The 26081-nt window shown below is 35.8% G+C and overlaps 1 protein-coding gene across 35 annotated transcripts in view; it reads left to right on the top strand.

Annotated features, from left to right (window-relative positions):
- PTPRD (protein tyrosine phosphatase receptor type D) overlaps positions 1-26081 on the top strand; it is a 956723-nt gene that overhangs the window by 793984 nt on the left and 136658 nt on the right. For all 35 annotated transcript variants that reach the window (XM_072404239.1, XM_072404241.1, XM_072404242.1 and 32 more), the window contains one exon: positions 21912-22057. In XM_072404239.1, the coding sequence (XP_072260340.1) occupies positions 21912-22057 (146 nt within the window). The remainder of the gene's footprint in view (positions 1-21911; positions 22058-26081) is intronic.

Genomic DNA, 26081 nt, shown 5'->3' with positions numbered 1-26081 from the left:
ACAGTGGGAAAAAGATTTTGTATTGTTGTATAGATAACCAGTATAGGGACAATAATACCAAATATTTACTTACAGATGAATGTTTATGGTTATGGCTTGTGTATACAGACCAATGTATTTTGTTTCAGTTATCATCTTAAATTGAGTCATTATTTACCTTGACATAGGTAAAATATTGGACAACTCGGATTAGGGCCATTTGCACATTTGCACATTGCTAGATCATTAAACAAAAGATATATCAGACCTGATCCACTTGGTAATAACCCACACTTTCAGCATATTGGAAAACTAGTGGTTGGGTTTAACCTGCCAGTTTCATAGCATGGAAAAGGCTCGGAGCAACAAAGTAAGCATGTAGTATGTCTTCAACATAGCATTCAATGACCCATCCAGTGTACTTGCTTCTTAGTGAGTCAAAGAAACTCGTTGTCATACTGCCAGTAGATGCTGTTCCCCTTCCTATTTATGAAGGAAAGTGTTTCTGTATAACATAGGGAGGAAGTGGGACGACTATCAATACTATATGATTGACTGATGTGTAAAATGTGTGGTTTCATACATTCCTTTTTGGTGAAGGAATTATTGGGTACACCAATATTCTACATGATACACCAATATTCTACATGATATCTTGTTTGACTTGAGGAGTAAGGGCCTGATTTATTAATGCTCTCTAAGGCTGGAGAGGATACACTTTCTTCCGTGAAGCTGGGTGATCCGGCAAACAATTTTCCGTCTAGGACTGAAAACATTTACTAACAAATAACAAATGACTTTTAGGAAATCCATTCCAGGTTTGTTGGAACACCCAGCTTCACTAATGAAAGTGTATTCTCTCAAGCCTTTAATAAATCAGGGCCAAAGTGAGAAAATATTGTTGTTGATTGACCTCATCTGACAGTGTAACAATCAGTATATTCTGAAATATAAATGAAATAAATGTATTGGTGCCTTATCGTGCTCTTCGGATCACATTGTAATCCTGCCTCATCTTTTTATAGTTAGACTACATATGATGTGTTCTTGGTAAGCTTATGGAATTAGATGTAATAAAAGTGTATGGTATTGTGTGTGAATACCAAGGAAAAGATCATTGTCAAGAAAACAAAAACCATAAACAAAATTGATTATTCTGTGCTTGACACTGCTGTTTTGAACGGTCTAGATCCTGCTTTCAGCATCTGCCTGCCCTTGTATAGTGTTATTATACAGCCGTATCACATACAGAAATGCTGACTTTGAAACTTTTCAGACAGAACGACTTGTAATTTTCTTCGCTTTTTAGGATCTGTCATGACCAAGCTATGTGACAAACACTGAAAGCAGTTTTAAATGGCTTACCTGGCAAAGCTATTAAATTTGAGCGAAACAGCTGTTACTATGCAAATTCAACACATGCAAAAGGCATGGCGAATGTGTGAATATTAAATGAATAAAGTTTAAATATTAGCCTGCCTAGAATCATTCCTGAGGCATCTGTAACATTCTAAATCAAAGCTCATATGCAGCTGTAGTTGTAAAGCAATGTTTAAAAGAGATGTCCCAGAAAATCAAGGTGCAAATTAATCATACAACATTAATCATTTTGTTCTCTGATTTTTTCCCACAGCAATTTTTTTTTTTTGCGCCTGTTCTGGAGTTTGCTTTTAAGCAACATCTTAGTATTAATGAATATTTGCTAATGCAATTGTGTCAGATGAATTAGTGCTTGGTTCATGTAATTAGCATAATGGTTTATGCAGTAGGAATGCAAACCCATTATATAACTTGCAGTTGTTGATTTTTGGCGCTTGATAAATAGTGTAACCATACAGCGTAAGCAGAATTTTTAACTTTGGGTTGATCTATATTGTAGGGGTGAAAGCAAATTATTACAAAATTGTACACAGGTGCAGTGTTTATAATTTATATTCCAGCCATTCAGCTTCTTTTCATGAGCTGCAACTGCGCCAGAATCTGGTCAGGGCCCGAGCTTCAACCCCTTTCCTATTTTATAGAAGTTTTCCTGGGAAAGTTATTTTTCAAGTTATGTCTCTCTTCCTTTGTTTTATCACCTCATCAACTAATGTTCTTATTCCCAAACAAATCCCATGTATATTTAGCACATAACAAAAAAGGCACCACAATAAAAACTAAAAACTGGAGATTCATTGAGGGCTCATCTGCTAATGTGTATTATGATGCAACAATAGGAGGAAGCGATCCTATAAACATAAAATCCGAAAACACAAACATTGCCTTCCAGCTCAATCTAAAATCAAAGTGTTTCATTTATTCTCCAGCTGAGCAAAATCATGCCATTTGTTTTTTTTTATCATTATAACAGTGTATCGGATGCAATTGGTGTTTATTTTGGTGCAGGGCAAGCATTTTTTCTAACAATATAAATGTGTGTGTGTGCATTGCTATATCAACTAGTGATACAACATACATCACCAACTTTGGGTTTACAGTCTTAGACCTTATTCACTTTTGTTGTGTGCTTTCCAAAATGTTATCCGTGGCTGCTACCAGGCTAGTCCTGATAGATAAAATTTGGACTAGATAATAGAATAGAAACAGGTTGTTATTTTGGTAAAACCACATTGAAACAACGTACATGCAATTTAATATATTCATGTTGTCAGATTCTCTTCCCCTTGTTTCTTTTATTTCCTTAAAGCGTACTTAAACTCAAAATTTTTACTTTACATAAAAGGGTAGACAACACTTTTATTTAAAGTAAAAATTTAGTTTGTTGATGTTTTTTCGAAGTGCAACACCCTTAAAAAAAAAATTGCCTAGGCAATCACAAATGAATGGGAGTGCAGAGCCTCCTGGGATACCTATGTCACGCATCCCGGGAGGCTCTTGGCTGCTCTTTCATCAATAGGGAAAAAAATTGCCTCATGCCCAGTGAGATCGTCAAGTTTTTTTTACAACCTACGTCTCCCGATCCTGCGCCTGCACAGTGTGAGATCAGGTGAAGCAGAAAGAAGAGAGGAGAAGATGGTGGCAGCTAGAGCTCCCCCTGCGCCACAGATACCGGCAGGACGTGGAACCCGATGGAAGAAACCTCCTGACAGATAGACTGATCTGTGGAATTGAAGGTAAGTGTGATTTTATTGTTCTGGGTTAGTTTTGGGTTTACTTCAGCTTTAAAGTAGATTGGAAAGTATGTAAAATACCCAAATACCTCTTAATATTAATCTTCTCTATTTCTTTGCAAAGCAGCACTCCCATGTGGAAATAAAAGTAGCACTGCAAACCAATCACATTCCCTTATATTGCACAGTATTTTTAGTTTATCACTATAAACCCTATGAACGGAGGGAGCACAGTGATTTTATAATCAGGGAGCTGCTGCTCTTTTACTGTCCAGCCTCTAGCAGAGTTAATCCTTAATGTGTATCTGAACTCTGGATGTCTTTTTAAGTAAAAAGAAGACACATACCTTCACTTTGTCCCTGTAAAGTTTATTTACTAAGATATTCCCACTTCCTGTTGGTTGATTTGATGCCAGTCTACAGACATATGAAGTGGAAATATCTGATGAATGATGATGATGTCACATAAACATAATAAAGGTATGTACCTAATCATGCTTCTGAAGATACCTCACAGGCTGCATTACTTTCTCCAATTATAAAAGAGAAACGTTTAGCATGCAGCGTCTCTTATGATGTGTTGGGGATCAGAGGCTTATTCATAAGTAATTCTTATCTCTGGAAACTCTGAGAGTTATACAGAACTTCCAGTTTATACTTCAGATTGATATAAAAGTGTGTGGTGGGTTTAATATTAAAACATAGCATACCTCAACGGATTTCACAATAAACTTATGAATTGTTAAACCTTCCAGTCGTAGTAGCGTGGCCAAAACTGAACTTTTTTCTCACAGATTATTCCATATTATTCGGGCTTTCATTTAATTCTAGTTTAATGCACAGCAGTCTCTCTACACAAAAGAGCTTTGTTTCTCCTTGTATATAATACATTCTACAAAGCAGAAAATGTCCTTTAAATTATTGTATTTTTTTTTTTTACTGTTTAAATCTATCGCAATGTTGAAATTTATAACACACTTCAAGATAATTTTAAACGAAAAAAAAAAAAGCCTAATGCTCTAATAAAAAGAGCTTATCTCAGCTGTAAGCTCCATTTCAGCATGAAATGATGCCCAGCATGGGAAATAACCATGTTAAAACCTGCTCAGCAACAAACAAAACCTTTGGGACTCTGACTTTAACAGAAACGTGCATACATGTTTTACATGAAAGTTGAAACCAAGCTGAATATAGCGCTGTGAAAATGCTGTTTTTGGGGCAGTAAAATGTCTTGATTTTTCTAGCAAATTTTTCTTGATGTTTTTCTAGCAAAAAAAGATTAGTGATTTTTTGGTATATATATTAATTGCTGTAATTATGTTTTGTCATTACTGACATTAGGGGTTTATCATCAAAACAATGATAGGAAATATGGGACCAATGACACCTGAGTCTAAAAGATCCGAAATATCAGTTCCAAGAATAAAAAAAGTCTTCCCTGGCAAGAACCAAGGAAGCGCCTTTCTAGCAATCAAAGAGCTAAATTAATTTATTGTTGGTAATTAAAGTTATTCAATTTGTTGTGAAGTATCGATCTAAAGACTCTGAAGAATTCAGGATCTCACAGCTGCAGATACATGGCCACAAAAATGGACTCCAAATGTAGATATGCTACTCCCAAGTCTTAGAGACCAAGAGACTCTTTCGAGCTTTGGCTTCATTAAGAAATAGTCTTCCAAATCCTCATAACATACATAGACTTATTACAAATGATCTCAGTGTAACCATGCTGTAATTACTAAAATGAGATAGCAGAAATTATAGTTATGATCTTTTTTGCAAACTGTCAGCTTTGCTCATTTTCAACACGTCCAATCTTATGGGGAAGTTTGTACTGCTGTCTTATTTTTCCTACAGGACCAAAATATGTGTAAATTAACATATAAAAAACTAAGCCGTCCAATGAATATAGCCTCATAGAATAGAATTATGTGTCAGATTGTGCAGGACAAAGCTAAGAGATATAAAAGCAGAAGTCTTTCTAAAGAGCAGAACTATGGAAATTGATCAAAGGTAATTAAATTGACTCCAGCCCACCCAAGGTTACACAGTATAAAGAGTTGTTGCTAGTATTTCAATTTATAGTTTAACATACAAATGACACCTTTTATCAGGTATAAATTACATTTTGTTTCAAGTTACTAATCCTTCAGTACTGTGATATTGTGCCATTGATTGGTTCTAAAACCTTTACAGTGCCTGATAATGGCAAAGCCTGATAATGTACTACTCACCACAATTAATAGAACACTACATTGGGTAACTTAAGGGATGATCCTGAACTTACCGGATAATGTAATTCACAGCATTCTACATCTTTGCTAATGCCTTTTCTATAGTGCTCTAAAGTGTGAATAAAATGCTTTTAGTCACTTAGAAAGTCAACAGTATGTAATCAATTTACACACTTGATTGATGCTTTGCTGCTGTTCTTCTGGTATCAGCCCAGCATATGTTTTTTTTTTTCCAGAGAAAATGCATTTTACAACTGGGTGGTATTTTCTTAAAACACAACCAAGGCTTTGTTTTTTTTCTATGCCTTTTTTTCAATGCTTCTTTGTGAGAACATTGCTATTTTGCATTATTTTGTTGCAAAACAGTCTCGAGCATCAGTTACTTTAGTTAGTTAGGAACAGCAGTATATAATGTAAGCCTGACTATGGTCTGAAATGATCTGCAATATCATTATTTTTCATCCTTCCATTTATACTAACGTTTCAGAAATTCATATATTTTTCTTACCAGGGCAAACAAGTAGAGATTTGTCTTTTTAAACTACTGTTCAATAGTGTATTTTAAGGACAATTTTCTTCAAAGATTTGGAGTTTATTTATTTTATATCACAGTCACATGCATTAAAGATAGTCATAAGAATGTTACTGTTTGAGTTCAAGGATATCAGTAGTTTTTTGGATATAATTTCAGAAATGTAGACTAGCCTACAACATGGCTGGTATTGTGCAATCGGAGGCTGCCCAAGACCCTTCTGTGGGTGACTGTGCCCTCTGGAGCCTGAATGGGTTCCAATGCAAACCCCTGCCTTATGTTTTAAATTCAAACCTTTCACACAGCATTTCAGGCGATGTTCTGGAAATCATGGTGCAATTAACCTCAGACAGTCATCCTATACTGATGTGGCCAAAAAATATGCATATACCATAGAAACACTTGTTCCAAAACTCCTAAAGTTATGGAGCCACCCACAGGTTGAGCTTTTAAAGCCTTTTTATGACAACTGTAAAACAGCATTGCCAGAACTGTGCTCTTTTTGGAGAGAATATGTGACCATTTGCTTAGAATTCCCTTTTAACAATATTTCTCAATAGATATTTGCAGTCTTTAAATATATATTTAATATATAAGTAACCTGATATAAGAGAAATATTTTGGCCTCCTTCCAAAAAAGCTAATTGCTTCTCTCTGGTTCTAAATATTCTGAGTTACTAACCTGGAACAGGCATGCAGCAAGTCAAAGTGGTGTTAAAATCTCTGGTATGCCTCAGAACCCTATGAATCCGTACGGCAGCCAAGCCATTAGCATTTTCAGAAGAAGAAGGCCACTTATGGCAGTCTATGTAATTCTCTCAGGGAAGGATTCTTTTTATCATTGTTGCTAGTAATATTTTAAATATATTTTTCCTAATTCCATAATAGATTTCAACGAACATTACTGACCTTGGTAATTCAATTAGAATAGGCAATTAAAATAAATAAGAGAGAAGCTAGCTGTCAGTCAGTACATAACACTATGAAATAGTATAAGTGGATAAAAGATAATTTTCCAGTAGAGTGTCAGGATTTCCATAGCAGTCAAGACTCTGCTTTCAAAGGGAATTATGAATGAAGCTTTTCTATGCTTCACCATGTATAAAATCCAGCTTATTTCTCCCCAATGGATTTTAAAAGAACATTATAATATAAAATGAATTATCTTGAAAGCAATATATATTTTGTGTGCCTTTTCCTAATGAATAAAAACTCTGTGTACGAAACAGGTTTTACAATAATTATCATTTGGCAATGTCATGCAAAGATTCCAAAGTATGTCATTATAAGGTGGTCACTAAGCTGTTCAGGTCTTTTGAATGGCATTAATAATTAATGAGCACAGAATGTTCTTAGGCTTCTTGCTGTAATCAAATGCTAACGAGAAATAATGTGAGCTGAAACACATGGTAAGATCTGTGAATAAAAACAAATTAATTTGGGGTGATACATTCCTTTCTATGACTGTATAGTTTGCCCTGAACAGGCCACCATAGTTTACTGAGATAGGGCACAATGATGCCTATTACACAGCATTGCTATCCATGGGGGCACTTCCGGTTGTTTTTGTCTATTCTTTAAACATGTCCTGAAGATAACCATGCTATGTTATGGGACTTGTGCATGCAATCATGTAATAAAACACAAGGTCCTTACATGCTCTAGATCAGGGGTCCTCAAACTACGGCCCACGGGACGAATACGGCCCGCTGAGGTTCTCCATCCGGCCCGCCGGCAGCCCAGGCTGCTTCTCCTGCTTGAGCTCTGGCTGCCTGCCATCTGCACTCCAGGGAACCCGGTCACGTGACACCACTGTTGCCGGGGTAACGCTGGAGCTGTCGGGCTGAAGCCATCAGGCAGAGAAGGTATGAGCAGAGCAGAGACTCACTGCTGCCTTCATTCCCTGCTCACTGCAGAACAAATGTACATGATCAATGTACATTTGTAAATAGTATAAACATACTATGCACATTGGTCATGTACACATGTGCTGCAGTGTGATCCAGCCGATGTATGAAGGCAGCAGTGACTGACAGGTAGCAGACACTGACAAAGTTTTTTTAGCAGCCCTTTTTTAAATAATAAAAAGTGTGGGGTAGAGTTGGGTGTAGGGTAGGGTGTATAAAAAGAAGCAAATTAATGAATTGCTTGAGATTATTCATTTGCATGGAAAATGCAAGATACATTTGCATTTTCAATACACACAGTGAAAATTCAAATTTATCTGTGCATTTTCCATGCAAAGGAATAATCTCAAGCAATTTTAAAGCCAAAGTACTTTTTTTTAATGATCGGCAAGTGTGCTGTGCATATAGTATTGTTCTTTCATGTTTTTTATACAATAAATACGTTTTGTGCAGTGTGCATAAGAATGTTCTCCTGTTTTTTTTTCAAACTATAGTACGGCCCCCCGACAGTCTGAGGGACCGTGAACCGGCCCCCTGTTTAAAAAGTTTGAGGACCCCTGCTCTAGATGTTCATTGTGAGAAGCCATTACTTGTGTTTGTACAGTTATTCCTTGATGTTTTGAGGAGGTCAAAAGGGATCTGCTATGTTGGATTACTAATAACGGTCCGCAAACTGCCATGGTTTTTACTATTGAATACCAACCCAGAAAAAAGCCTTGTCCTCCCCCATACCAATTTCATAGAAAAGAACATGCTGCTCAGCAGAGAGCTGAGCGGTGAGTCTGTACAGCCATTGTTTCTAACCTTTCACCTGAAATGAACATGAATGATGGCAGAAACAGCTGCAAGTGTGTACTAAACAATTTCCTGATGTACAAACAAAAGGGCTGACCAAGGTACAGGAGAAAATGCTTAAAAAGACCTAATGATATGTTAGACATGTAATTTACCTGTAAAAGCCTAACTTGTGTAGATATTCAAAAACCCTACAGGGTGCCACACATAATATCATCAGGTCTAGCATACTCAGGGGACACTCTGTAGCAGCATGGGGCCAAACTTTTGGCAAAGAGGGCTAGATTTGGTGAGGTGAAAATGTGTGGGGGCCAACTATACAGCAAGTACTCAGGGTTAGTGTGGCCGCGGTGCCGCACACCACACGCCCACCAGGGTGACGCGAGGGATTCCCTATGCACCGAGTCCAGTGTCAGTGCAGGCTCTGCGCAGAGCATGTTCTTGGAATCAGAGTGGGTGTGGTCTGTGCGGGTCGTGCACAGCTTGCGCCCACTATAATGACGTTGGGGTTCCAGGTTTGCTAGATTACCCAGCTTCACTGATGAAAGTGTATACTCTCCAGCCTTTGAGAGCTTTAATAAATCAGGCCAATTTTGTGCATACATATTGATATGTGCCTGTTGAGGTATATGTTTGATTACATTTTTGTGTTCTGGGTTTTATCTTTAAAAAGATTGCCATATACACAGAAAAACATATACATATATACACAATACAGTTATTTATTGGTTCTCCATTAAATAAAAAAACAAAATAAACAATTAAGGAAAATTTACATGTATTTAACCTCAAAACCATGTTTTATTTCAGGGAAGCCTTGGAAAGTTACGATTAGATAGAAATTTATGCCTAAAAAATGTCTAGCAATCCTAGAAACATAGCTTTATAAATACAACACTAATCTCTGTAACTGCTATTCCAGCCTTAGGAGCTGGAAGACAACACATGGACGGGTAATTTACATACCACTCTTCCTTATAATTATACAACTGCAGTGATTTTCATAAATCACTGTATGAAGTCTCTACACTAGCATATCCTTCAGAGCTGACTTTGAAACTGTCATTGATGACAATTGAAAATCATTGATAAAAAAAATACAGATACAGATTTTAGGAGGAATAAAAACTTTGAAAATTGATTATTTTCCAATTGAAAACTTTCTATGACCAATCAATTATTCCAGAAGCCGCCAACAAATCTGTCATGTGTACTGGACACAATCTATACCTTTACAGCAGTTGTAATACAAATCCAATATTAAGAACATATTAAGAAAGGTACATATCTAATATACATTGTTCTAATGCATGTCACACTATTATTCTTTATGTCTGCATCTGCCTCCAGAAACACAAGCAATCACACATCATTTATGGGCAATTTAGGTTGGAGCCAGTCCACCATGTCTAATAAACATAATACTCCAGTGTGGCAAGGCCAGATTGCTGCCCACAGTATGATCCAGCTTTGTGTATAAAAGTTAGTATTATTATTTTTATTATTATTAAACAGAATCTATATAGTTTCAACATATTACGCAGCGCTGTACATTAAATGGGAGTTGCAAATGACAGACGAATACAGACAGTGACACAGGAGGAGAGGAACCTTCCCCGAAAAGCTTACAATCTAGGAGTATTCGAAGTATTTCAATTGAAATATATAGCGAGTAGGGGGTTTTGCAGATAAACAAACGGAACATTTATAGGTTACTATGTAAGAGTTCAGCTTCTCATCACCTTATATACTAAACATTATTAAGATGCTTTATGACCAGTTTTCGTGAATGGGTTGTAAACGGCTTTATGACCTAACACTGGAGACATCAATAGTAAATGTTAGCATATGTGCCTAGCATACCAGTTCAAATATATATTAAGACAGTGCAACAAAATAGTGTTTGTTGAAGTTTCATTCAGGCCGTCTTTCAAACAGAAGTTTTCAGCTCAAGAACAATATTTGCATGTTGAATAAAATATGACATAAAACTAACATTGTGCAGCTTGTAGAAGTGTGTTTTACTTTAATCAATTTCCCTGGAAGCCTACCTTCATCAGCACTTGACATGTATTAAAGTCTGCAAAACCTATTACAATGAATAGTCATTTTAGTGCTTAAGAGATATTCAATGCATTCTGTGGCCATCCAGCACAAAAGAGCTAATCGGCACAAATTAATTTTATAGAAGAACCTGTCTAAAGCTGAAAATAAGATTTTCTCAACAATTTGCATAGCGGTAAGGATCCAAAGTACGCTATGAAATCATATGCTTTAGACTTTAATATGTGATATAAGCATTACTTTTACTGGGATGCTTTATATTTTGGAATTATAGCATAAAAGCCTATCAGAAATAGTTTCCCTTTGTTTTGAGCCTTTTTAATTATTAGTCAAATCAACCAGTCCTAAAGTAGTCTTTACAACCATTAATCAACTTACTGGAGTAAACCTGTATTTGATTGGTGGCCATGGCTTGCTGCATAATTATTCTCTAAAGCCACAACTTTTTCACATTATAAATTAAGAAAGGAAGAGTTGTAACATGGGGGGTTTCATTTTTTCCCGGTCTATAGTTACATAGGGAAGTAGGATTTACTAAATTGAAAATAGGGAAAATCTTTTCCTAGTTGTTACCATGTATTGTTACCAGTACCCCAGCCTATTCCTATTTCAATGACAGCTGAAAATTATGGATTTCCCATTTTTTCATTCACAGTGACATGAATATTTTAATGCCCCTCAGAATTTTAAATTGTAAAAATAGGTCATTGGAAATAAAGGGAGACATTGCTGAAATGTTTCTAAAAACTTTAGTTCCCTGCAGCAATGACATATTAACCAATACACCTAAATCTACCAGTAATAGTTTGACCAACTTTGCAGCTACAAAACTCCATTGTAAGACTCGCCACAGCCTTACCAAGATTTAAGTTTGCTGTGGCTAAAGTGGCGCCAAAACATTTTGTTTGGTTTTGGATAGCGTAGGGAGTGGTTAGGGTCTAGGGTCAGCTTCTCTCCAGCTAGGTCATAAACAAAAACACAATTTTAGTAGATTGGGTAAGATTTTAAAATTAATAGTTATAATATTTGTCACTCAAAATGCAGCATTTATACCCTTTTTGCCCTAATTTTTCAAAATGTAGGATTTTCTGAATATATTGTATATGTTTTTGATTTGTCCTGTTGCCATTACTGTATTATCAATCATATATCTTTAAAACACAGCTCTAGTTGTATGAAGCTGAATGAAATAAAAAAGAAGTCCAACTGGTGTTAGTCGTGGCATTTTGATAAATATACCTAGTAATGTCACCTTGGTTTTCCATAGCAGTTTGAATATTCTGATTCTTCAGTAGTGCCATTGCCTACCACCTGTGTTTGTCTCATTGCTGATAGCAGTGCACAGTGAAAAAGTCAGCGGTGCTTTGTAATTCTGCACTTCCTAAATCATGCAGATGGCACTCTATTCCAACGTGCTGTGATATTATGCCCTTGACAATCCTCCAAATCCTGTACATGGTGGATCCATCAACTGGATGCTGCTAATTTGAATTAGGCACATTATTTTTCTTAATGCCACTTATCTTTACTAGCGCGGTAATGTGTTACATTAATCGCACTGCAGTTATCTGCAAAGCTTTACTACTTATCACAGTGCTATAAAGTTTTTTTGTAAGCATTAATCCCAGATTCATTTTGTGATGTCTTGAATTTTACACAGAATAATTTTTTATATCATAAATAGGAACACAGAAATCTGTTTAAACCCTACAATCTGAGTTATTTGCACAAACTGTAACAAATAGACCCTTGGTGATCATTTTCTAAGCAGATTGAAGTAAAACAGTGTACATTTGTCTTCTTTTTTTAAAGACTAAATTCTTTTTTTAAAATTCTAAATGGCATTCACATTCACGTGCCAAGTACAGAATATATAATACATGAGCACTTTATCAAACAGGGTAGCCAGTGAAAAATGTTTTGTGCATCACACTGCAGGGAATTTCACACTCTTCTGTAAACTGCCTTCAATGTCAGATCAGAGTACTAAAAGCCATCAAGTAAGATCAGTAACAAAAAAGGCCTCTCTGGTTGAAAATACCAGCATAGATTTATATAAAGTGAAAAAGGGGTTTGTGTGGCCTATTGCAATCAACCATAGCTAAGAACTAATTTTAATTAAACAAAATAAAAAACACGTTAAATATTATTAATTGCTTAAGTCAATATAGCATGAAATGCTGATTGTAATAACCCCAACGGTTTATTAGCTATTTTAATTGATCCATAGCAACCAGCCAATAGGTAACCAAACCAACTTTAGCAAAGTGTAAATACTATGTATTACTACCAAGGTACTACCTTCTAGGGTAAATACTTTTCTTATGACCTCCTTCCTCTTAATAGTATTGGTAACAACACTGAACAACTGCCATCCTAAAGCCATGTACAAAAGCCTAATAATTTTTGTTATTAAACAGTTGTTATTGATCATTTCAGGTGCCAGTAGAACTGAACAAGCCCTCTATAGCCTTGCTACTCAGCTACTGCTAAATAAAAATTTCTGTTCTATAGAGCTGAGAGGAAGGATGAGCAGGGGAAGCACTGCTGTGGGGGCTACAGTCATCTTTAATGACAATGGGACTTTAGTGATCCAGCATGATGAATCCTTTAGTGACGTTGGGAGACACCTGTACTGAATCCAGATTCTTACAAACTATCGTCTTCAGTGATGAAAACCTAAAGAACTGAAGTAACCAATTATTTGTTAATGCTCTGCCAGTCTCCTGTGTCAGTCTTTAGACAAAAGCGGTGCTGAGTAGCCTTCCTGTCTAATACAAGTGCCCAATTGCAAAAAAAGAATCAAACTGGTCTTTTGTGATAAAAGAATGTCACAGATTATTCTGTATTGTTCAATGTACTAACCAGTCAAGTAGACTTCTTGCTGTTTACTGGCCAGTGGGACCATATAATTGGCAATCAAGATATATGTGATTCAAAGGTTCAGGATCTGACCAATTTTCAACTTACACATTTTAAAACTGTCAAAATGTTGAAAGTTGTAATGGTGCTAAAGTGAAACCCTTTAAGTGTTGGGTAACCATTAAACCAGGGATCTAGAACAAATAAGTATCATAAAAATTGGGCAAATGTTTCATTACAAATCCCAGAAATGTTTTATTATGTGCAATAGCTTGGATAAAAAAAGTAGGACACCCAACACATTTTGGGGTCACAAACAAACCCCTTAATTTATGATTTAAGGCTTTTAGATAACCTGTGAAGAAGACTTCAATGAGATAATGAATTCGAAAAGCATTGCTAGAGTAATGATGTGAGAACATTGATCATTTATGGCAGCATGCCAATTGTATTCTTGCCCCTAAAATGCATTGAACATTCCTTTTTTTCTCAGATATTCCAGGCAATAAAACATTTATGGACTTTTTACTTAAATAAGAACCTTTGACCACTGTCAAAATGACCACAGTGTAAAATTGCAATCAATTTTGTGCTTGGCCCAATTTGTTTCTATTTTGTTTCTGTTTCATGCAGTGTAACAGGGCATGTAGTAAATATTTAGTTTGCTGGTTGAAACTGGTACATGATTAAATGTTGTTAATTTTTTACCTAAAAAAAGGCTATACATGTTGGAGTTTAATAATGACAGGCTTTCCATTTGGGTGAAAGCCAAAAATCACTGCACAGTAATTAATAGTGGAAATATCGCTAAATACACTTTATCTAAATGCAGGCACTTGAATTATTTAACAACTAGCCTTACATTGATGTGACAGGGCCAACTGCAGTGTAGCTTATCAGATAATTAAGTTGTGCAAACATGGGAAGTTTCCTAGTTGCAGCGATACAATTAAAATAATATATCTGTACACAAATCTGCAGACCTTAGCATAGAGTGTGGATGAGTTAATGAACCTCATTAAAAATAAAGGTACTTCATTGAAACTATAGGTGCCTACTAAACAAGATCTGTTGGATTTATTCAAGAAAGTTAAGTATAATGCATTATTGATTTAGCATTATCAGGTGCTCAAGCATGTGTAGTTAACTGTAAACAATCTTTCCTATTACCTGTGAAGCATTCTAAAATCACATACACTGGAAAAACTAAAATATGTAGATTGAATACAAGCCGTCTTTGCATTGTCCTCTTGGACTGTCTCAGTGCTTACCTCTTCAGAACTGAAAATGTGGAGGACCGTATAGAATATCAGTCTACCTGGCATGTGCACTAGTGTAAAGACAGAGACTGAAATTACTCTTTTATGGCCAAAGTCACATTTCTACTGATCCAAGGTATGCAGGTATAGGTGGATTATTCATTCAGAAGCCACTAGACATTGCTGCTTTAGCAGCTTTGCTGAGCCCATATTTCCATTCTTCCCATTTACTATACAAATCCTGAGACACCTGCTGTACTAATGAAGCTGCTTTGGCTCTGCTTTCTTAAAAATATCACTGTTTCATTAAAAAAACCCTACTTTAAAGGTAGTCATGAATTTTGATATTCATTATTACATTGAATGCTGTTTAGTTGATCTCAGCATTATAAAAACTATTCCTAGATTTGCCGTAGCTATTTTATAACTTCTTACCTTGAATCCATTATGCACTCCTAATTTAGACCCTGACAAATGTATATTTAATAGAGATTAGAAGTGCTAATATTTCAATTAATGTGAATGCTCTAGTTTTCAGCCCCTCTCTTATTCTGCATGAGATCACTTGTCTGTTCATTTAAGGCCTTGTGCACCTGCCTTTAAGTTTAAAAATCTGTGTTACATGTGAAGATACCAAATAATTCATAGTCTTTCAGCAGTCATTAAACTTTGAAAAGGAGCACTGAAGTGCTTTGAAGCAGAATATCCTCTTGTGAAATGAGTGGATATGACATGGTTAGGTAATGTTCCGCTGAGATAAAGGGGGTGTGCACGTCACAAACCTTTTACATTCAAGAGGCTTTATGTTTTTCATTTGCTACGAGATGAAGGATTAGGACTGGATTATCCAGCAAGTCTCTATTTTCATTCAGGTAGATTTAGCCCATCTAGATTACAAACATGTGGAAAATGAAAGGCTTGAAGTCATGGTCACAAGCAGCCATCATATTGTTTCTCATCTAGTTACAGGTCTCATTTCAGGGGATATTTTTTTTTTATCCTGTTTACACTGTTAATTAATCTGGATGATCCACAGACTGATCCAGACAGAACGCCGATTTCTTGTCTATAGAAATTTCATTTTATGAGGGGAAATCATTACATTATTAGAGGGCAACAGGTGACTTTCATAGAGGTTGCTTAAGTCCATCCTTGTTAGTGTACTCTTTAGCCTCATTTGTCCTGTTCTTATCGGCCCTATTAAACAAGATTAAAGGGTATTCGTCCTCAGCCCACCATGTCTTTTATATTTTATTTCTCTTTGTACACTAATATGAGATAACTTGGTTTTACCAAAATAAAAAATTTCCTTTGGAAGTTAAGAGGGAAAAGAGTTAAGAAAGAATTGCTTAAGCTGTCATCCAGATAAAATGGTTAATTTAGATTAAAAGATAACAGGGTTTACAATTCTAAATGTTTTAAAAAATACTTTGAGTGTTTGCTTTTACAGTATCAGAGATATCATAACTAGATAACAAGTAAAATAATTGCCCTTCAGGTATAAAAGATGAAATGTCTATTAAAATATCAAAGCTTTACCAAAGTAATACAAAAGCATGCATAACTTTTTTGTTAACTGATATAGGTTGTTCACTTTGTACACATTGCTGGAGAAACTCTTTCTCTACACAAGGTTACTATTCAGCAATATCTCCATAAAAGCATTGTACCATTTTTAACCCAAAACTCAAATCATCTTTGAAAAAATTCTTTTGTTTTTGATTGGAATTCATCATTCACCTGCAATGAAGACCAATATTCTGAAACACCTATATAGAGGAAGAATTGTTCAAGATGGCAATTTATTTGAACAATTTCAGTTAATAAAGAAAACATTATGTCCACACTTGCATTACTTTTAGCAAAGCTGTGGTATGAGATCTTTAATAGTGAAGATTACAGTTTCCTATAGGTCAGTGGTCCCCAACCATTTGCAAGTCGCGAACCACTAAATGCATGGATTCCGGACCGCACATGTGCAGGGAACCGTGTGTCACTCAAAGGAAAAGAAACTTCCCCCAGAATGATGTCATGATGCCAGAACCCGACCACTCTCCCAGATCTGAGCCTGCGATGGGAGAGTGGGCGGGTTGTGTCCAGAGAGACAACCCGTCCCACAGCCCTGAGCCTGTGATGCCTCCGGGAGACATGGTGACGGGGGGTTACCGGACCAGGGGTTACCCAATGAAAACACCTTGCTGCTTCATACATAAAAAAAATGGGATGCCACAAATCTAAAGGAGGTTACTGATACACAAAGCTCCTGGAAGTACTCACACAATAGCCCACAATGTATGGTGCTGTGTAAATATATTATAGAAAACTCATATTTTTATTAATATTATTTTTTTATTATCAGCACATGTGCAACTTTTGCTGGATTTTGTAATCTACTGATTGCATTTGCTGTTGCTTAGAGTTTTATTTTTCCAAGACAAATGAGAGTCTAAGGTTTAGGGTGTAATTATAGTTGAATGTAGATCTACACTTTAATGCATTGCCTCTGTGCTTCTTTAAGACTTACTTCACTTTCACAAACTTTATGGTGGTGTTTACTTTTTATTTTATTTTATACAGCAATCAGTGTTTAAACATATCCCAAAATATGTTCACACTTTTCTTAAGTGAGCTGATTATATCATGCTGTGAAATGTGTGGGCTAGCATTTAGAAGCATGTTCGAAGCTAATTATCAGTGTTGCACAAGGCAATTCTCAGGTGCTTTGTAAGAGCAGGGTAGAGCAGAGCAGAAATGATGACTTTCACTGATCAGTTTTGGAGCTGATGTGATAAAATTAGGAATAATAAGCAAATTAACAAAGAATGGTGTAAATGTGTTTTTATTTAAATGTAGACTTTAGATAAAGAAAGTTAGTTTTTTTTTTACCTTCCATTTTTTAATATGTAAATATATAGGGTAATATCTAGCCTGGACACTTTTACTTTATTATATAAACTATTTTCTGTGAAAGCCATTGTCAGTAGAGTTTTATTGCAGAGGTAATAATTGCACTTAATACTTCAGGTTCAAGTGCATTCTTTGTCCATGCTAGCCCTTTTACCACTCCTACCAACCATCACACAGTGCTGTTTTCCTGTTCTTTCTAATTATTTTTTCAATTCTCATAATGCAGCAATAGGTTTATTGTTGACAACACTTTCTATTTAGGGAATGTGTAGTGATTTCCCCATATTTTCTTTCAATAATGGTCAGGATCAGAAAAACATATTTTTATCAGGTGAAACTCCTGTCTTCCCTTTAGGTTTGTAAATTTATGCCTGCTTACACAATACTAAAAAAGCTAGTAATTGTTTGTGTCCATAATATTCAAGTATGTATTTGTAAAGTACACAAATATCTGCTATGTTCCACATTCATTGATCTTTTAGAGCAGAACTTTTAGAAGACAAAGCTTTAGTTGGTATGTAAACAAGCCAGGAATACTGCAGTAACAATTGAAATCATCGTAAACAACAAAATGCTCTTTCTGACTTGCACATGTCACTTCCTCTGAAAAGGATGTGGCCTATGCAATATGGCTGCACTTTGCACTAATGTACATTGAGGTGGGGATTGCATTTTTTTTCCCCAAACAACATAACTTTGGGACAACAGAAGGTAGGCTAACTATATAGGCAATACAGGTTGTCCCCGGGTTAAGGACATCCAACATACAAAGGACTAAATACGAACGGGGCTTCCCTGCTCGCTTGTGTGCAGAATGTAGGCTTGAAGGGGGGAGGAGGCGGTTTGCATGACCGCCTCCTGTTTTGTAGTAACTAATTGTAGGGAGTTGGGTTTTTATTGTGTATTCTGTCAGACTCATTTTAAATGAATAATCCCCTATTTAATGTACAGCACTATGTAATATGTTGGTGCTTTATAAATACAGTTTATTATTAATAATCATTACAGTTACTGAAATAATGATCCACATTTTTACATTTAACCTCAAATCACAGTATCTTTATTTCATAGTTATGAGCTGTTGCTGAACACTGGTGTTCTTGCTGTCAAAAACAAGACAGAATATAACAGTGTGATAGCAATTATATTTGTTAATAATGATTGTAAGTATTATTTCTATTTATGAGAAGTAATAGGGATTTTTTTCATCATCTGTATTCCCAGCTGTAATACATGCTGCTCTGTAAAAGCAAAACTGAAAAATCTCCTTTATGAATTTTGTTTCTTAAGGAACTCGTCCCTAGAAACTGAAACACAGTGGCAAATACTGGGAGGTTGTCATTGCTTGTCATGGTGGCCTGTCAGTAACATTGTTTCCTCAGCGATGCCATTCACTTCTTGGGAAGTTTCCCACGTTAATGTCAGGCCCTGCTTAATGAAGTGTGCCTTAAAGTTTTTGTTGGCTCACATGCTACACTGTGTCTGGGGAAGTTATAAATAGTTGCCAGTTCACATTTAGGAATGCCCTTATGTTAATAGGCAAACTCATGACAGTAGTAATTGTGTTTGCCACCAGAGATCTTAGCAGCTGTGGTCTGGATGTGAGCAGCGGAGTCAGCTAGATTAAGTACTGCTGACATTTGTGTCAGACAGTGCTTTGGGTATCGAGAGGAATAGTACGGCTTGTTAGCTAATTTTATCCTAAGCAGCATACCTTGATGAATTTTGGCTGTAACAGCAAGGTTTGGCTTCCCATAGACTGCCAGCTCTATCAGTAAAAATGTCGTGGTAGTGGAAAACCTGTTTATTGAGGCTAGTTACAGATCAACTGTGACTTTTCATTCCACCTGTGTACCTTTTTTATAATGATTTCCTCTTCTGTCAAGAAATGGAAACGATCACTCATCAGTTATTGGGATTTGTTAATGTGAAAACCTTAGCAATACATACCAGAGAAATATTGGGACCTGCTTTTTCTGGTAATTTGTATTTTTACACACTGCACCGATTCACATTTCACTAAACTCAGGAACAGCACCTCTATACAGTCTGTGGTAGCTGGAATATGTTTCAGAATCAGACAGCACTGTCTATTCATTGCAGCCTCCAAATACCATAAAGGCATGGATCATAGGATCCCAATGCCTCCAACACCAATCTCAGCTATTTTGTTGGCTTATATTTCTAGATCTCTTGAACTTTTAGGAAATTATAACACTATACCTGTGTATTGGATTTTCCTATTACTGTAGGCTAGATCTTTGGACCTTTTTTTCTGGATATTTCAAGCAGAATTGATGAAAAAAAAAATGATGAGAAAAACATTTTTTCTTTTTAATAAATTATAGCCATGTAATTTAAATGTTCTTCTTCCTATCCCTGTCTTTTTGTTTTTTTGTAGATTTTTTTTTATAAAACTGATATTCAGCATTCAGCCTTTGTGCTAATGCAGAATAATTGCTTGTAAATAAAAATAATGTATTTTTTTGTATTTCACTCTTCCCCTACAGTACTTCATCTTCACCATCTACTCGAGATCTCTCCTTTTAAAGCAATCTTTCCACACATTGTGACACTTGCGATAAGAATATTGTAATCAATGATACTTGCAGCAATAGTAGATTTTTCATAGGGGAAGTACTGGAAATTTGATTTTATTGAGAAAAGGGAGATATGATTGTGCCTCTTGAGAGAAAATAGAAACGCTATTTGAACAAGTGCTTAACGTGAACCTACTGACCTGCAATTGTGGGTGACAGGCTAATAGAGCAGAAGGTTCATTGACATGGCACAATGGCAAGATATGTACAGTTTTAAATTGTTAATGAAATAAAATTAGGCATTTTTTTAACCCTTTGTGTGTTTATGTAGCTTAGGATGGTGTCCACTTTTGATGTTGTATAATATTTTTAAGCAGTCTATATAGGTGGATTTTGTTTAAAACTTGGTTTATTTGGTTACAAACCAAGTGAAAATTAGAGGTTTCTATAGAGAAGTGTAATGTGTATATGGGATCAGTAAATTAGTTATGCATCCATAGTATCTATGCATGACTTTCTTGCTGCTGGATAAATCCTTGCCCAAGGACCTATGGCTCCAAGTAGTATTCAAGAAAAAATTGATTGTGCAGTGATATAATGCTGTACGTAATTTCTTGGCATCCAGGATTACTGGTATTGCAGGCTGCAAATAAACATTTTTCCTCAGATGTTGGTATGCAGTATGATCATTTACAATTTATTCAACAATTCTGTTGTACCATTGCATTTGATTAGTCAGACACTGTGCACTGTGCATAGCGCCTAGATTCTCCTGTTTGCACCTCCCCACCAATAGTCATAGGAAAGGTTTCATATTTTTCCTGGAATTCTTTTTTAAAGTACAAATGTAGAGAGAAGGTGAGAAGATCATTTATGTGCTAAATCCTGACATTTTATTACATACAGAAAACTAAGCAGAGGCTCAGATAATATGTGCATTAACAACTGGCTGTCAATAACGGCCCTGGTAGACCATCTTTGATTGAAAAAATCTGTAAGCAATAGTTATAGTCTGGATTAAAAGCTTTGCCAGGTTTATGAAAGTTCACGGACAAAAAAAAACATAGGTCATCTGCTAACGGTCGTTTCACTGGTATGTAGCTGCTCTCATTTTCAAGTGCCTAATAGACTACTCTTTTAGTAAACAAAAACCTAATATCTCCAAAGGATACAATATCTTTTAGAAGATTGATCCATATGTCTGTAGGCAGTTGTTGCTGTGAAATACAATAGACTGCTCGCTAGACATTGCTAACAGCTGCATACAGCAAGTGACAAAAAGCCATAACAGCATGTGTGTGCTTCTTCCATCCTTTTATTCTAATGTTGTGTGTGACATTCTGACTGTGATGTGACTACACTACTTAAATGTTTTTTTACAGTATGTCATGCTTCATGAATTACAAGGGACACATGTCAAATTAATACTTCACACTGTTCTCCTTTTTCTCAGACCATGTCATGAAAACTATAGGAAAAAAAAAGCTTTGACTAATTGACTTCAGTCATTTGGCTGGAGAAATCAAAGCAATTTGTTATTGTTAGTGATGTGAGTGGACAAGTGGAAAACATAATTACACAATCTATACAATAAATTGTTAATGTACTTTTGTTTAATATTTAATTTTATGACTTTAAAAGCTGTTTCAAGCAGTTTAACACAACTTGTATTTATGTGTAACTGTTAAATAATTTTTTCCTTTTTTTTTTTTTTTTTACTAGCACCACCAAGGTTTACAAGAAGCCCTGTTGATCAAACAGGAGTATCAGGGGGAGTCGCATCCTTTATCTGTCAAGCAACTGGAGACCCCAGACCGAAAATAGTATGGAATAAAAAGGGAAAGAAAGTCAGCAACCAGAGATTTGAGGTATTAGGTCCATTGTTCTGTTCCTCCGTCAAAGATAATGCATGCATGGAGTTGTGTCAGCTTGTCCCATTTGATATAACACAAATGTTATCAAGGCTCTTTGCTTGGCATTGCAATATTACCGGCAGAGCACATTGGGAGTTGTAGTGACATAGCAATTAAAGAGCCACTAGTTACAACTCACTATTGACACTGTACAAGAAAGGTAAATTTAAAAATGTAACATTGTGAACATATTAACTGCATGTTGGGACCTTGCTGCTTGCAAAATGGTTTATGTATGCTCCCTGCATGTTGCTTACCGTATAGTGCTTTGTTGTTGCCAACTGTCTGTGATTTCCAGGGAATGTTTCAGATTGGTCAGTGACAGTTTATCTTCAGAAATACAGTATTTCTAGCTTTCAGTTCTATCATACTAGGAACCTTTTTCTTTACTATTCCAATTGTTCCCTGGAAATTATTTTCAAAAGTTGGCAGCATTGATGTTACTGTTTTAAATGTTAAATAAGCTGAAAATATAAATTGGCAAAAGTTATAATCTGTCAATGTCATTTCACATCATTTATGAAAAATAATTTATCCTGATTAAACATGATGCGAAAGCTGTAGATGCAACAACAGTCGCTTTCAAAGCTCGCATTTCACTGGGTCTATAACCTCACAAGTTGCCTAACCATCTAAAATTATTCCCACTAGGTTGCATTTTTTGCAAATCCCTACTATGTTTGGTAGTTTGAAATAGCTGTCGAGTACATTACACAGCAGATGCTAAAACCTTGTAAAAAGGACCCAAAGGTTTTTTTTTTGCTTTTGGATACAATATGTAGAGGTTGGAACCCCTGTCGAACATTGTTATTTTCCAGGGCGCTCTTAGAGCCCTCACTTTCCATTTCTGGAATATTCCTAAAGCAGACAGAAAGCTTTCCAAGGCAGGAGAAGGTACACTTTCATCAGTGAAGCTGGGTGATCCAGCAAACCTGGAATAGATTTCTTAAAAGTAATTTGCTATTTATTAGCAAATGTTTTGAGTACTAAAGAAAGTGTATCCTCCCCAGCCTAATAGAGCTATATTAAATCAGGCCCAAAGTGAGGGAAATATGCACCAGTACAACAGGTAACAATGAACTTGCTAACATTGATTCTACCTTCCTCTATTTAAATTTAAAAAAAAAAAATGCTTTCTTCCGTCTATGCTACTGTTTGCAGATCTCCCCCCACTATCTTTCCTGGTGGGACGACCTTTTTATCAGAAAGGAAATAAATATCTCCAATGAATCCTTGAATGGCAGTAAAACCCGCCAAGAGCTTTAATCCTTCCCTAAAACTTAAATAATTTGGGGTTAAACATTTAAATTTCTATCAGAGTAGACACCTTTTGAGTATACATGGCTAAATACTTATTGATGCTTAATCATTATTTATTTTTAAAGCTTTGCAGACATTCTTCATCCGTATAGGCACCAGGGTTATTTAATGAAAGGAATACTTTGCAAAGTAAATGGTCACAAAACATAGTACAGAGTGTGTTTAGTTCAGTCATTCAGTCATTTGTGAGAAAACAAATCTTATTTTTATCTTTTCCTTAAAAATGTTTGTGTATTTACATTATTTAAAAAAGTAAGTGAACAATCACTATCCTAGGTGAACATATTCAAACCCATTAGTAAATAAATTTAAATGCCCCTTTTACTCCCTTAAAGCCATGGTCACATTATATGGCAGTCATTTATCTTCTATTTACAAACAGGCAGTCCTTCCTTCCTTCCATCCATCCACATCTTGAGCATCAATATTTGGGTACAGGTTTTGATTATATATACACCATTGGCAGTAATTCTAACTAAAGTTGAATTTATCATGCATCATGCATGTTATCATTAAGTATGTACTGCCATTACAACTGAAGATAAATAAATATTTAATTTCCTGAAATAAATAACAGTACATTCTTCTTATGCCAGCCAATAACTTCCAGAGTCTTGCTTTAAATTCTACATGATTTCTCTATCACATCTGGGTTGTACAGAAAATCCTGGTTACCAAAATGGTATTGGGCAGTTAGTCAACAGAATAATGTGCTGGCAGGTGCAGAGGCATTCTAACCCCATGTAAAAGTAACAACTTTAGGAAATTCTCTTTTGGCATTGATAGGGGGACTCCAGTAACACATTAGGGTTGCATGGGCAATAGTTAAGATAAGTGCACGTGCATTCTAAACATCTATTGCATGTTAGTGATTTTTTAGATTACAGTTTGAATTTATAGGACAATTAAAAAAATAAATTCAAACTATTCAATGTGTATTTTTATAGACATTGGATTGTAAATCACATATTAGAAAAATAGTAAAAGTATAGGGTATATATATATTCATCCATGGGTGGTCCTGTTTATGTCAAGTCATGGCATTAGTATGGACAAGCCTGGCTGAGTAAAGAATAACATTCTAGCACATGTAATAAACTTGACCATTTGGGGCAGACAGATATAATTCACAAGGACAGGTTCAGATGCACATGCTTCTTTTTAACATAAGCAAAGAGCACATAACCACAACAAGTGGCATACAACCAACAGGTGGGTGTCATAACTAAGTTGACAGACAGATGGCCAACAAGGGAAAGGAATGTAAAGTGGTGCCACCTATTAATCAAGGTTTTCCTTCATTTTATGGCTGCCCTAAAAATAACTTCCAACAGTCACATGCCAGGAATTAAAAACTAGACTTTGTTCATATAATGCATTTCTCTTTCAGTTCTTTTTGGGTTATGACTCCAAGAGTTTCTTTGCACTTTATTCTATCATTATAAGTAGTAAACCATGGTGCTGTGTTGTATTGTTTTTCTTTGTGGATACATTTTTAGAGATAAAGGATTTCAAAGACCTATTTTTAATGGTGTAGAATTGTTAGTTTGCCTCAGTTTTCACTATTTTCCATTTCAACTTATTTAAATGCTAATTTAAGGTCTAATTTAAGGTTCACACCACAGTGCACATCATCAAACATTTTATGGTAACACGCTGTATATGTGTGTTGGGGTGATTCAATGCATTACAAGGCACAGATGGAAATGCTTTGTATGTCACTGTGCTTTAAACGGATCTATTATTTTATTGATTGAGGGATGTTCACAGCCCATTCTTTTTCTGTTGGGCTGTCTAATGCAATATAACTCAACACACAAAACATGAAGCACCTTGTCTTGTGGTGTGAAGGGACCTTACCAAAAAAGTTTCCGGATGTATCTACCACATCCTGGTTGGAAAAGGTGATTTCTTAAACCGAAGAGGAATTCGAGAACTTCTTTTGTTCTGTGTGGAATAAACCCTGAATGTGTCCCATCACCAGGACCTGGTCAAGAAGAGATTGGTCAATTGGCATCAAATATGAGACATAATACCAGCAAGAAACATTAGCACTTAAACAGAGGGAGGATGAATTTTACCTACTAGGGGTATCTGACTATCTCATGGGCCACCTGATAGCGACATTCATTCATAAACAAGTTTTTTACCCGTGGCACGAGTGCCAATTAACTTACACACAGTTTATGGGCTTGTTCACATAGAAGGTTAAATTGCAGTGTGGTTAACACGTACTGGACACCCAATCAAACCATCAAACACCTGAAAACCACTGTGGACTACAGGAGTGGTTTTCTAGCGTTTTAGTTGAATGGACCAGAAACTGAAAGGGTAAGATAAAGGAAGGAAACCTGCAAAGCTGTCAGTGTTTCCAGGATGATAAGGTGAGTTTTCCAAAGCTGATAAAAGTTGAGAAGGTAAAGAAAAGCTGTAAGTTTATATATATTTTATTTTTTTCTCTACCCTGTTAAAATTTTAGGGTGAAAATCCTACTTACCTAGGCCTGCAGTGGATTTCTTATTTCAGTCACATTGTTTTTGACACCCTTTTGCAGCATTAATTCTGAATAAATTGGAACCCAAGGTAGTTACCAAAGTATCTGGTAATCTATTTATGCAGTGTATTAATTAAACATTGTGAACAAACTTATAGAAATGTA

This window comes from Pyxicephalus adspersus, chromosome 3 (assembly GCF_032062135.1).
Source record: "Pyxicephalus adspersus chromosome 3, UCB_Pads_2.0, whole genome shotgun sequence".
Classification (NCBI taxonomy): domain Eukaryota; kingdom Metazoa; phylum Chordata; class Amphibia; order Anura; family Pyxicephalidae; genus Pyxicephalus; species Pyxicephalus adspersus.
The sequence above is the reverse complement of the archived record's forward strand: the minus strand, read 5'-3'. Positions and strand labels throughout refer to the sequence as shown.